Raw genomic sequence first — 13864 nt, 5'->3', positions numbered from 1 at the left:
TTCGGAGGAAAAACGGAAACGCGCGACGGCCTGGCCTGCGACTCGCGCCTCGACGGTCTCGACTTGCCATCCCCAAGAACCGGTGGGAACTGCGTCGCTGTACGCGCGCGGCTGCGCTTTCGGAACTCCCAAACGTGTCTCCGTCAAATGTGTCTCCGTCAAATGTGTCTCCGTCAGATGCAAGTGACGAGGAAAGAAAAAGAGGCACAGCTCTGGCCCGGTCTCAGTGGAGGCTGTGTGGTCCCGGGGGGAGGCGCGCGCGGTGACGCATCTCGCTCATGCACGACAGCCAATAGCCTTTACGACACGAAACAGCTGAGGTTCCCTTCATCGCACTCACTGCACTTTGGAAGAAGCTATGGGAAACGGAGTTTCACTATGAGCAGATTCGCGGTTTCGGCATGCAACCGTTCTCTCTGACGGTGCGGTCTCTCACAGCTTGCCTTTATGTACCGCGCGCTGTGTGCTGGCGGCTGAACTACGTAAGAGTGAGACTTGCAATTCTCCGTCCGAGAACAGAGCGAGAATCGACGGAGGCGCCAGACTGCGTTTTCCGCTGGTGGAGACTGTCTCATTTCTCGCACGGAACGGCGCAAGTGTGTTGCAGTCGCGGCTTAACTGCATGTGCCTCGTGTGTCTCCATTTCTGCTGCGCGGACAGCATCGGTGTCTGGTGTTGGAAGAAATAGAGACGTTCCGTGGCTCTCACGCGCAAGTTGGTACGCCAGGGCGTAGCCAAAAAAGGGAGACCGGTTGGTTCTCTGGCGATCTCGAATGGTCCACGGCCCCAGTTTTCGAACTCTCTCCTTTTAGAGCCCAAACGTCGAGACTCAGCTGTGTCCGAGAGTCGCTTTCCAGCAAAGGCGCCCACCGCAGGTTTCAGCGCAGCGTAGCCAGTGGCGTGAGAAAAGGAGACCCTATAAAGACGCCGCGTGGCAATCAGCGAAGTATGGAACGACGGGGATCGGGGAATTGCAGAAAGGACACTTCAAGCCGAGAGCTTCATCCTACTTGCAATCTCATATCTGTGCAGATCCAGAGAAGCGTCAGCATCTGTTTCCTCAGAAAATCCTCGCGTCTGTCGCGACGCGGAACGTCTTTCCGGAGTTTGCCTTCGTCTCCCGCGGATACTCAGTTGTCTCCCGTCCTTTTCTGCAGTCTTTTTTCCCGCGCTCCAAAGTTCGATTACACGGGCGGATAAGCTGAAGTACGCGCCCGACACTTTACCCGTTTTGTTTCGCCAAAACCCGCGTCCCTACCCGTTTTGTTTCGCCAAAACCCGCGTCCCAGCCGAGAAAAAAACGCCGGCTCTCGAGCGTGTCGGGCACTCGGGAGTTCGCTCGTTTGATGCAAAAGCCTGAGAATGCGCGAGTCGAGCGTTCTCTCTTCCGCAGTTTCAGTTCTGGCTTCGTCGAGAATTCTCGTCTCTTCGGCAGCACATCGCCACACGCGTGCGCGCGCGTGTAAGTGTCTGAGCCGACCGAGCGTCGCCGCGAGACAAAAAAGGAAAGCGTTTCGGTCCTGCGGCAAGTCCGAAATCCGTCTTCTCGTTCGTCCCTGGACTTCCTTTCCCGGGACGGCCAAATCACGCCGCCGTCCTTTCTCCCTCGTTTCTGTCCTCTCCGCGGTGGACAGCCGGTCGCTCCCGTGTCTCTCGGCGGCAAACGCGGGGTACATCGTTCTCGCAAGCGAGAAGAGTGCTTCGAAAAACTGCAGTTCCTTTCCAGTTTCCTCGGAAACGGCAGGCTTGAGGGTACATGCTGGGGGTGTTCTTCGTTTCCGAGGAGCCCGCCAGGAGAAAGCAGTCTGGTTCTTCTGCAGCCCCCCGCACGTTCTCCTGCTGGTTTTTCGTTCTACTCCCCTAGTTGCCACCGTGTTTCCGTCTCGGGGCTTACTGCGTGAAGACTTCTCTATCAACTCGGGTGCTGTCTAAACGGTCGCGGCTCTTCCTGCCTGTTTCAGAAGTAGAAAGGAAAGAGTGACACGAGCAAGCGTCAGTCGAGTTCGACTCTCTCTTCGTAGGTCCACGTGGACTTTTTGTAACTCAAACGGACACGCGTTTCCCACTCGTGAACTCGCGTTGCTTCCGCAAGGGTCTCCGCTCCGAGCTGTGCGCGCGGTCTCCTTGTTCACTCTGCTGCGCCCGTAGATGCCTGTGACTCGCGTGCTGCGTCCCTTTTCTTGATTCTCTCGGCTTTCGGCGGCTTCCCAGTTTCGTGGCGTCGGCTCCGCGCTGCTGTGTCTCGGCCCGGGTTTTTTCAGCTGGAGCATTCGGTGGAGTTCCGTTTTCCCTTTTCCGCTCTCGCGATTCCACTGGCGCTTGCATCGAGCTCGGAACCGCCATGGCGCCGCCTGGAGAGAGTCGATACTGTTGCTCGTCGTGTTGCAAGTGCTGGCCCGGCGGGCATGCGCGCTGGTCTGTGTGCAACATCCTCGAGTGCGTGTGTGGCTGCGAGTTAACGACGCGGGACTTCCTTCGCCTTCTCCCCTGTCTGCTATGGTGCTTCATGTCGATCCTCTCCTCCGTCCTTCACATCGTCATTCCCGTTTGTGATGACCGGTAAGGAACACGCATGCGAACCCGACGCGACGAGGAGAGGCGCCTTGCGAAACAAAGCTGAAAGACCGGCCCTTTTGCCGAGTGATCCTCCTCGCTTTGTCCAGGCGCAAACTGAAACGTGTATCTCTTGTTCCCGAATGGACTCTCTTTACCGACTTGCCCAGTCAGGGGACGTAGCCGGACAGCTGCGATGCTCTCTTTGATGCGTGCTTTACCTCGCGGCGATCCCTCGCTGTCGCGTGCATGCACACCTGAGGAAAGAACATGCCGTGTGACCTCGCCGATGGCAAGAGGTAACTCAGTCTTTCGTCGTGGAATCGGTGTCGCACTTCCCCGGTCTTTTCGTCTGGCGACACAGACTTTTTCGTTCGGTTCATCGGCCGGTCTGTGGAGAGCGGCGCGTCTTGGCAACTGCGTAGGCTACAGTCTGCCGAGGCACTGGAAGCTGTCCTTTCCGGGGCGGAGTTGAACGTTTTAGGTGCGGAAACGCTCTCTCCAAGGAATCCTTTTCGTGTTTTTGGTTTGTTGCTGTCCTGTTCCTTTCTTAGGTTTCCTGCAACGATGCCCATGTTCTGGGGGTGGTTGTCGGCGCTCCCCGCCTCGGTGGTAAGTGAAGAAGCAAGACGCGTTTGGACTGGATGGACAGGAGATTTTGGACTGGATGGACAGGAGACGGCGCGTTGGACGCAACCAAGGCCGAATGCCTCGCACAAGGATACCAGCTGGGCCGAAAATGTGGAATCGAGAACGCGACGTGATCTGTGTAGGAGCTGGATGTTGTCTTGTCAGTTCCATAGGTTTGGAGTTCAAGCGCGAGAGAGTGTAGCTAGTCAGGAAGTGCTGTTGTGTGTGGCTGTCATTGCACCTTCCTGAAAGCGGAAGTGTTTGGTTCTGCGCATTTGTGCGCTCTGACGCGGGGTCAGGGGGTACTGGGCTGTATGGAACGCACCAGGCAGTCGAGCGGCAGCTGAGTTTGGAGAATCACTGAACGCAGAACCAACTTCAGGAAGCTCCAGCTTCGTAGATCGGGGAATTGCTGTTTTCCTGTACCGTCGTGCACCGAAAACGGATTGGCATAGACAAGTGTGGCGATGGAGACCGAAAGTTGTAACGGCACGGTGATTCGCGTATGTCCTTTGACTGCGTCGGCGGTCAGTGCAGCAGCAAAGAGAACCCGATGACTCTGTCTTTCCCGGACTGTGACGCAGAGAGCCTGCGGTTTAAGCGTAACGGTTTTTTTTTATTCCAAGTGGCATGCGTGGGAATTCCGCAAAACTGGGGTGGACGACGAGCAGGAGACAACCACGCCCGGGCTCCACCGCTCGAGTCACTCTCGCACAATCAAATGGAGTGCTCGGCGGCAATGCGAGCTTCAACGCGCGAGTTCTACTCGTGTTCGTTTCAGCAAGTCGTTGTGTGTGCTGACCTAGCCGGTGGGACCTCGTTCGGGATGCCTCGCCCACAGGCGGCTATCACGCCCATCTCTGCAAAGCGATCTTTTTTTCTTGCGTTGCGGATGTTTTTCAGTGTGCAATTCTGATCATGCTATATCACCGAGACGCCATTCAAGAGCGCGGGTTCTCGAAAGAGACAGCCCGAAATTTCGGGTTGTTGTACGGCTTCATTTCCGTCGTGGGATGCTTCATCTACTTCACGTTCGTCTTCGCCGCCGTCGTCATGGTTTTCCGGGTGAGCCGAGGGTGCATGCAGTGAACGAGTCAACTTCGCCAGTTGCCACGGGGTATCCCTTTGGCAGTTTCTAGGTTCCGTCCGTTCCGGTGTGCGTAGAACCTACGACTTTTTTCTGTGCGGCTCCAGTGCTGATCTCGTTTCTAACAGCCAGAAAGCAATGTTCGGATGGCGAGCTCGGAGAGAGGTCGCGCACGTGGAGGGAAAAGCCCAGTTCGTATGACGAAACGCTGCGTAGCTTTGGCGTATGTGGCGACGGCGCGTCGGGTGCACGGGCCTTTGTCGCCAGAGAAGCGCTTCTCAGCTCTTGCCTCTCCGCAGCAGCGATGCCTTTTGTTGGGACACGTCTTCGGGGCGTCCCGGGCAGACACCGGCGGAGCGGCTTTTCTACCGTTTTCAAACCCGCTGTGTATAACTCTACGCTGGACACGAGCCTGCTATTAATGGTGTGGCTTACCTTCAGTGCAACGAGGTGCTCACGGCCCAAGGGATGAATTGCGACCCAGGGAATTTCGGATACAACGCGTTTTGGTTCTTCATGACAGTCACCTGGTTGATTTTCCAGAGCTGCCTGACGCCGCGCGCGCGATTCATCGAGGAATTGATTCTGAAGCACGACCAAGCACAAGCAGCTGCAACGAATCTTCCCGTCATGCCGAGCTCCCCTACGTACGAGAACAGTCCGGGAGCGACAGTCGCCGGCGTCCATCCTACTGTTTACGGCAATCCGGCGGGCCGGAATGGGTATGAGACACCCATGGTGTATGGGAACCCCACCGAAATGACTGGTCCCGCTACGTATGCGAAAACGGAAGGAAATTAGTTTTGGCGGTGGTTCCGACTGGAAGGCGACTAAGGCCTCAGCGTCTCTTTTCAGGCAAAGCTTCTCGGATTTGCGTATCGCACGATGCGATGAAAGGGCGTGCCACAGAACTTTGGGAGACGACGCAGGGCGATTGTGCCTGAAAAGGGGAAGGTGCTTTCTCCGGTCGTCGGCAGAAGCAAAGAAACGATACGGAGTGGAATATTTTTCCGGGGAGACGCTCGGAAACGCTCAAAAGTGGAACCGCCGTTTTCTCGCGGGGAGCTGGCGACAGCCTCCCCAGCTGCACGAAGGCCGCGCGGGGCGGCTTCGTGAGTTCATGAGAGTGTCTGGGGGCTTGCCAGGAACCGCAGTTCGTTGCTTTCTCGACGTTGTCGACTTGGGCAACGGTTAAGTCGGCGTCTTCGAATGTCGATCTTTCAAGGGCAGACGGGAACCTAGGGGGCGTTGAAGTAGCCAGAGTATCGTTCATTCATTCGCTCTCTGACAAGTCCCGGTTCCGTGTGCTGTGCTTCGGCTGCATTTGACGAGGAGTGGGCGTTCGCTTTTCCACACAAGTTTTTCTCGTTTTGCATTTCGGGAGCGGCAACCCGTTTCGGAGAGGGCCGCTGTTGCCGGTGAGTTTACGCGTTCACGACCCGATCGATGGGTACAATTGAAGCGGGCTACAGTGAGTATGACTGCGAAAGCGGGGGAAGCGGTGGCTTTCGATGGGATCAACTCTCCATGATTTTTGAGAGAGTGCGCAAGGTGCTGCCTAACGTTTTAAAAGCTCGCCGACGAGAGTCTCGATTTCACATGCTGGACGAATTGCATCCGGTGTGGATCCCTTTCGTTATTGTGGTAGGGAGACGCAGCCAAAGAAACGTCAAGTTGGCGAGTCTCCCTCGTGGTCCGTATTGAATGCCCACGAGTCCCAGTGCAACACAACACTGTCGCGCCTTCGAGTAGATTCAAAATTGAAGGGATCGAGACGGTCGCGGCACTTTTTGCTGGCCCCGGCCGTCCTAACGCCCGCCTTACTCGTACTGTGCAAATTGTCTCGTGGAGCTTGATCGGTTTCGTGTACTTTGTGGGTGATTGAATGGATCTCAAGTAGTGGAAAGAGAGTGCTTGGTGTGCGAGGACATTTTACGTGAATTGAAGAAACCGCGTGATGTGGGTAAGCGCCGCGCCACTCGGAAAGGTCAGAAATGGGATGGAACACCCCTTGCTGTTTGTGCACCATGCAAACTAGAACAGGGTACAAAAAAACTCTGTGTGACGTTAGGGGGTGTCTTCTTAGGTTTGGCATCATTCTCGGTGATGAGGAGGGGAAAGCGTGTGGATGCTGCGAATTGGTGCTTACGTGACAATTTTTTCCCCATCTTCACCAGTTGCTGTGTTGCGTGGCTACGGTCGGAGGGTGGGATAGGCTTTTGCGACAACTGACTTGCGCCCGTTTCTTAGAGCAAGTGTTGAGCGCACAATGAAAACTGGGACGACCTGAAGGTTTGCAGGCTGGCACCCAAAAAGCCAGGAATAGCATCCACTCTGGCGTATTGCTCGTGAACCGATGGAAATGTTTTGCTGGTTTTGTCAACAGAAACCAGCTGCCCAAAAAACTTCTATCCGGAAGAACAGTGTAACGTGTGCTGAACGTGCTGCGTGTCTTTGGAGAATCTGTGGCGTCTGTTTTTTCAGAGTTTTTGAATGCACTGTGTGTTTTAACGTCTGGGTAGGAAACACGTTTTCTTTGATTCCTTGGACTTCACCGGTGATACCCAGTGAAGGTCGACTGTGGGACCCAAAAGAAAGTTTTCGGAGCACAAAAAATTGATCATGTCTTTGTGATTGGGAGTCTTCCTGCACAGCTACCCGATGCGTGAGGCCAAAACGGGCGCGTCCAGTCCTCCAAGCCAGGGCTTTTTCGGACTTGTTGCGAAGCCACACCATCACGATGCAAAGCCCGTGAATTCAGATGATTTGAGGCCCGAACAGACGGGTTTATAAAACGTGAGCAGTTTCGTCTTCGGAAAACGCAACCGATTCGTATTGCTAGATGAAGGATTCCTTTCTTACTACAGGGCCACGCTACCATCGGTTCGCACCTCGCGTTCTCTTACAGGGAGTCTCGGTGTCGCCACGAGAATATGTCCACATGGTGCCAAGTGCCCCGTCACACGGTTTCTCCGTCGAGGGGTTACTGCAGTGTAGATAGTTTCCACCGCCCACGCGGTGGGTTGGAACCCCCGAAAAAATGTATCCATTGTGGAATCGCTAGGGATACAGTCAAGAGTGTCACACGCCTCACCGACCCTTCCCGTGCTTGGTTGACGCGCAACCGGGGACCGCAGTTCTCTACTTTCATTTAGTGGCAGACATCGCGCGCGACTTCTGGTCATTTGGATAACAGGAGCCGCGCCACGCACACTACTACGGAGTGAACTGAACTTCGAAGCGACAGTCTGCCGGACTCTTGTGATTGACAGCACTGGGCAAGCTTCACGAGTATAGTGGGCGGCGAAGGTCAAAAGTCTACACGATGAGCGTTACGGATCATAAGACTGCATGGTTTTTTTCTTTTAGTATTCCAGAATCTTCGGGCGGCGCGGCATCAGAACGGAGAAAAAACTCCACGTTGTGGAGAGTCTGGTGCACCGGGGAATGAGTTACATTAGCGCAGGCAGTCAGCGCATGACGGAGCAGTTCGTACACTGAAGAAAAGTGTCCGAAGCCGTGTTGACTCTCATCTGAGAACTGCTGTGACACTGAAATTTTCCACATCTGTAGCACGACTTTGCCCCTTCGGCGCAGACGAAACGGCCCGCCGCAGGATCCTTGCCTCTCGCTCTGTTTACCATGAACCTGATGACAACTCCATAGCCTACGAATCTGAGAGACAGGTATTATCTAGAAAACCCCGCGGCACCGAGATTTCGCTCCTTCAGCCTACGCAGGTCTACGATCCTACACGGCGTACACACACCCGAAAATATTTTGCAGCCGCATTTGCTGCGCTCTGGTCTGTCTGCTAAATGCTGCCAGTCACTTGGGTACGAGATTATTTAGGTTTTCAATCACGGGCGCGTGCACATATCGAGGGCGCGCGTCGCGTCCCTTCTCCGACTCTGGAGCGCAAGCCTTTGGATTAGACATTTGGACGGACATCTCCTGGTGCACCCGAGCCTCGGGCAACGGTACTGTGTTTGGCAAAAGACAGAGACCGGTGCACACATCTGTGCACAACCAGTCACACAGAAATTACACGGATTTCAGTCAGGTTCAATCACACAGGAACGACTAGGTGGTCTACCATCCAAGGGTGCACAACTGCCGCCGGGAATAGCGGATCACTCGTGTGCGTGTAACACACGGGGGGAAACATCGATCTGAATGCACCAGCATTGTCCGAGGGCCGCATCGGCCCAACCACGCGCATGCCTCTTCACAGCTGCCACCAGTTGTTGCTACGAGATACCCTGCCTCCCCGCTGTTTTTTTGCCGTATGACACGTTATGAACGCTTCGACACTGTTGAGATCTCTCTCATGAGCCCTACTTCAAAAGATTAATACAGCAGTAGCGGATCACACGAGCATCGGTGAGGACGTGGAATACGGCCGTCTGACGCGGCTCGAGTTCCTACACGGCTGCGGTCGCAGGCATATTTTCAAGGGTTGTGCGGTGTCTTTTCTGATTTTTTGGAGCTGGAGGGCGGACACCCTCTTGGGAGGTCTGGGACAGTCCCATGTGTCCGAAGGCCTCGACTGTGACAGTACTATGTCGTCTCGAGTCCTTCACACCTGATACGTAGCACGCAGACGTGTTTCGGCGTCGGTGGCGAGTCTTTTCCCTACGGGCTTGGAGGCATCCAGATTCTACTCAATAAACCACCAGAGCGGTCCGTGCCCTCGCGACCCGTCGGTCCTCGCCGGCGCGTAGGGGAAGTGGCCGTGCTCCGTGGCGTACGATCGAGCGTACAACGCCATGGGGTAAAGGAACAAGATAAGCCCCCAGCAGAAGTAGACCAGAGAAACGTCCATTCGATTGTACTCTCGCATCTGCTCTAATGTCGGCACCTCTCGGCGCATTCCCTTCTGGCGGAGTCGATTCCACAGCATGAGTCTGAAAAAGTCGCCGTTCTCTGGCCCGTGGAGACCGGATCCTCGAAGCTCTTTTCCTGCTGGGTTAAACTGTTGGGAACCGACCGGCTTGATCGCTCCATTCTTTTGCAGCTTCGGATGAGGCAAGTATTCCCAGTTGTTGAAATCGTGATACCGGCCAAGGTAAATGTGATTGCCGCCCAACCTCGGTGCGGAGAGACTGAAGAACGGCAGCTGCGGCAGCCTCGAAGAGGCTGCAAGTGCCTGGAGTGGCCGCATTCTGGTAGGTCGATTCCTTTGAACAACAGACGCCGCAGGGTAACGAAAAAAGGAATTCCACGCGGGAAATGCTGATCAAGAAAACGGGACTCGACGGCTGCAGGACCGGGGCGCACTATACTACTGACGTAATCACGAGGAGCGACGTTGCCACCGTCACTGCCGTGATTTTGAACGGAAATGTTACAGGCCGCATGTCATGGAATTAGAAACTTCATAACCGGTGATCGGGTTAGGACTGAAGAACGTTTTGGGCATGCCGAGTTTTGTCCTCGTCCTCTCACCCTGCAGGACGCGTCCTCGCATGCGCAAGAGGAGTGGCGCAGCCGGCCGCTCCGCTCTAGGAAGGAAAATCAGGAACGGCTGTGATTCTTTTGCCTGCGCTTTTCTACTTCTTCACTTCTATCTTTGGCTTTCTTTTAGCCTCCGCATGTTAGCCACTAGTTTTGCTCGATGTCGCATTTTCGTGAATGATCTCCTGCCGGCAGGCCGAGCTGGGACGATGCGCACCCTGCTGCATGTATGGTAAACCCATTACATATGTAGTACCATTGAACATGTTTGCTGGATTGTGTGTACCGCGAGATGTCTTCCTGAGGGAACAATCTGTAATCGAGGACCATTTTTAACGCTAGTTACTCCTTCGTACTTGAGTTTGCCTTCGAATCGAAAAGGGCGTGATCAGGCTGACCTCTGGTCATTTGTACACAAATGCATCAACAGGTGCGGTGGTAGCAGGATGGTAGCCCACTGTTTGACAGGCGGCCTTTAGGTCTTATGCTCCCGTGAAGGGGCAAGTCTACTGACGATGGTTAGAAGTCGCGTAAAAGAGCCCAACTGAATGAACGAATTGTGTCAGGTGCACAAGTGTGCACGGTGTGACGTGGCCAACGTTGTCCCCAATTCTTCAGCTGTAGAGTGTGCGTAACACTTCTTTGTGGAACACTCATCATACTGCTGGTTATCAAGATATCTACACTGGAATGCGGCTTTCTGTATCGGCATGTGAACCGTTTCTACGCAACGCACAATAGCTTGAGTCCTACCCACTGTATTAACTCCCGGATTTGGGATCCAGGCTGGCCCTCGCTGGTTGATCCTTTATAGCAGGGCTTTCAGTGTGTTTAGATGTCGTGCAAGAGAATACTTTTACAGACTCAGGAAAACAGCCGGCAACTGACACTTATGCGGCCGCCGCCAACCGTAACGTTGCTGATGGTATCGCGTGAGGAGTCGTGTTTCTGCTGCTGCGAAGCCCGGTGTGGCGTTGTCCCCCTGACAACAGACAATGATATAGAGTTCGTGCTCCTGTGTATCAGTTAAAAGGCCACGGTGGAAGTCGTTCGTGCTCCTGTGTATCAGTTAAAAGGCCACGGTAGAAGTCGTTCGTGCTCCTGTGTATCAGTTAAAAGGCCACGGTGGAAGTCGTTCGTGCTCCTGTGTATCAGTTAAAAGGCCACGGTGGACGTCGTTTGTGCTAGCGTGAGGCGGCACCGGCCTTCGAGCATCGACGGCGTAAACTCCCAATCCCAGCCTGTACGCAGCCTCTACACCAGAATCAATTTTGGGATTGCCTGTCGCGTTCGTGCCCCAAAAGCTTGAGTGTGTCTCGTGGGCAGTGACAGCCTCTCCGTTGCGCTCAATCAATGTAGAAGAGTCGCCAACGGAAACATCGCTTGCTGTCAGAGAGCCTACGACGCGCATCTGTTTACTTTTTGTCTACCGCCGCAAGGTTGATTGCAAAACTCTTTTCAGTTTCGCGAACTTGAAACACTGAATCCACAGGCGGCAACTGGAAGTCGTCACTGGTGTCAACTCTGCTGTCGATGCGTCCGGTGACAGGTGAGCGTCATGACCGGGCGACAACTGCAACTCCTGTCCCGCTTCAGTCATCTAATGCATGCTCTTTATGTAGGAAAATTTGTGGGATGCACGCTAGCTGGGGACGAAGTCTGTGGAGGAACGGGTTTCGGTTGTGCCTGAAGCTTTCTTTAGGGTATCTCACGTTGCAACCAATAGGCTTAAGGAAAGCGTCTTCGGAAAAGAAATGGTGCTACCAGGGGTTCCTCTACTTTTCTAGACGGTCCCTTCAAGACACGAACTGTGGACAGTCATTATGCCATCGGGCCACACCAACAGGAAAACTCCTCGCGCAACAATCAACTCGGCAGAGGCGTTTCCTGGCGAAGGCATTCGTTCAGATACGTTCTGTGAAGCTGAGGCACGAAAGCGTCAGCAACAGCGATGATCCGTTTGGATGCCAGAAGGATTCGCAGCGCCGTTCAACTGCCGCGGCCACAACGAGTTACTAAACGGGATGAAGACTTGAGAAAAAACGCCCCATCGAAGCGACATCAGACTGCAGTGGGCTCGGGTGGTCATCAACGAGGTTCGAGGCTGGCACGGACAGGGTCTGCCGCCCTTGAACACACAAAGAAAAGACCCATCCACTGGGCAGTGTCCCCCTGAGCCTTGGGAGCAACAAATACGGCGATAACAACTCCTCGCCACGTACGTATGCCGACATTCTTGGTGGCATGCAAAACAGAGACTGCGAGTGTATCTCTTCTGCGGAGTATAGCACGGGACGCCGCTGTAACGTGGAATGTCACGAGGGTTCAGCCGTCATTAGACGATGGTGGGAACTCTAGGTTTCTGCTGTATACATAAAGCGAGCCACTAGCGTTCAGAATGGAAGCAGTATGTGCAGCATCAGATTTCTACGCACGATTTTAACTCCTGAGCCGGCCTCATCAGCAGCAGATGACGCTTGGAACTCAGCTGACTCATAGCCGCGTTCACTGCTTTGTCCCAAAAACGAGGAAAACTGGTGTTTTTCCCACGTGCCGCCTGGCCTAAAACCCGTAGCTGGCTACAGGAATACAAGCTCACGCGTCTCTGCACACCTCCCCGTTTCGCCCCCCGTTTAACGCCTAGAGCGGCTACCCCTCTTCTTCTGCCTGGGTACACGGCGAAGTCAGATGACCATTCTCTCCGCTGGAGTCGGCTCGAGAGCAAGTCTCGATAGAGCTCACCAGAATGCGTAGCAATCCCGTATTTTGTTGCAGGTTCAGGCAGCGTCTTCGCCATATCGACGACACAAGAACTTACCATCGCTTGAGACGGCGCAGGGAGACGCTACTCGCAGCTACCTACCATCCGACTGGGGTGTTCCGAAAGGGCGGCAACGGCGGTTCGACAATCTCTCTCTTTCCCGTCGTCTTTTCGTCAGCTGGATGACCTCTTCTCCAGGGAAGTAGCCTGCCAGTCTCAGGATTGTTTAATAAATGGTATTTTTCACAGGCACACCTTTCTAACGCGTGCGAGGGGCGACATGCCGCCGAGGGCCGAGCTGCATTAGCGTGACACGACGCGCTTTAGGAAAGTAAAAAAGTTGGCGCCTTCCAAGTGAATCTGCTTCCTTTTTGCGCACAGTCGGTATATCGTACAACTTTTTCGCGCCTGTCCTTCCCTGTCTTTTGACTCTGTATCGTGTTTCGCAGTTCGTTAGTAAACAAAAAAGACTCTGACCCCGGCGCTTCAAGGTTCCGCTCCTGTCCTGACGAGATTCAGTCTGCATGCGCAGGCCGGCGGTGTTTTTTTCGAGCGGCCGAGTCCACGGGACTCCTTCTGGACGTGTATCAAACTCCAGGGAGCGCTCTAGAAAACGCAAGTTCGCCTCCGTGAAAGATTGCCACTCGAATTCTGTGTGCCTCTCTCTCGAAGGCGGAGTCAGGCCGCCGCCCCAGTTCTCTTGCAATCGCGTGTGCGTGTGTGTGCTGGCCAGCTTTCGGCCGAGCTGGCGTCCATCCAGAGCACAGATTGGCGAAACGTCGTGTGTGTGTTTTTCTCACCTGTCTGTTGAGTACAAACAAAGGGACAGCCACAATTTGAGGAGTCCCCTCCCGCTCTGGTCGACGGAACAACGCTCGCAGCCGTTTTGCAGCGCATCCGGGTCTACACACACTTTTTTCCCGGGACACTTAAAATCTCTCCCAACCGCCCTTCTGATTCTCCACGGACTGTCCATAGTTCCGCGTCTCTTGCGTCGCTTCAGGTTGTGACCCGCGTCACAACCCGCCGCGGGTCGTTTCCGGCCTTGAACCGACGCGCGTCGAAGCTGTTGTTAAGCAACGAGGCGCCCCGGAAACTCAATCTGCAACTCACCTTGAGGAGAGATCCTCCTTCCTTGCCGACTTGTGGCATTCGTCCACCGCCGACCCTCCTCGGCCGCGTTCCGTCATCGCATTCAGAGACTGCGGCGCGTCGTCGGTCTCGGTGCGTGAGCTCGTGGAGCTAACCGGAGTCTCGCGAACTCTCGCGCGTTTTCTATCTTCTCCCACGACAGTTGGATGTCCTGCCAAAGGACACCTTTCTGCGCAAAGATGTCACTGGGTCACGACCGAAGCAGTTCACTCTCGCGCCAAGGG

At 54.7% G+C, this 13864-nt stretch overlaps 2 protein-coding genes across 2 annotated transcripts; one reads left to right on the top strand and one right to left on the bottom strand.

Annotated features, from left to right (window-relative positions):
* Nucleotides 1-2506: 2506 nt before the first annotated feature.
* On the top strand, nt 2507-5071 carry NCLIV_063990 (conserved hypothetical protein; the record flags this gene model as incomplete). The annotated part of the gene is made up of 4 exons (XM_003885950.1): nt 2507-2559; nt 3108-3165; nt 4087-4248; nt 4712-5071. 4 exons carry the CDS (start codon nt 2507-2509, stop codon nt 5069-5071), a joined length of 633 nt encoding a protein of 210 aa, XP_003885999.1.
* A 3859-nt stretch (nt 5072-8930) lies between these two features.
* NCLIV_063980 (conserved hypothetical protein) lies at nt 8931-9434 on the bottom strand (the record flags this gene model as incomplete). Its single annotated transcript, XM_003885949.1, has 1 exon — nt 8931-9434. One exon carries the CDS (start codon nt 9432-9434, stop codon nt 8931-8933), a length of 504 nt encoding a protein of 167 aa, XP_003885998.1.
* Between the last annotated feature and the right edge of the window lie 4430 nt (nt 9435-13864).

Source organism: Neospora caninum, chromosome XII (genome assembly GCF_000208865.1).
Source record: "Neospora caninum Liverpool complete genome, chromosome XII".
Taxonomy (NCBI): Eukaryota; Apicomplexa; class Conoidasida; order Eucoccidiorida; family Sarcocystidae; genus Neospora; species Neospora caninum.
This window is presented reverse-complemented; position numbering and strand designations above follow the sequence as displayed.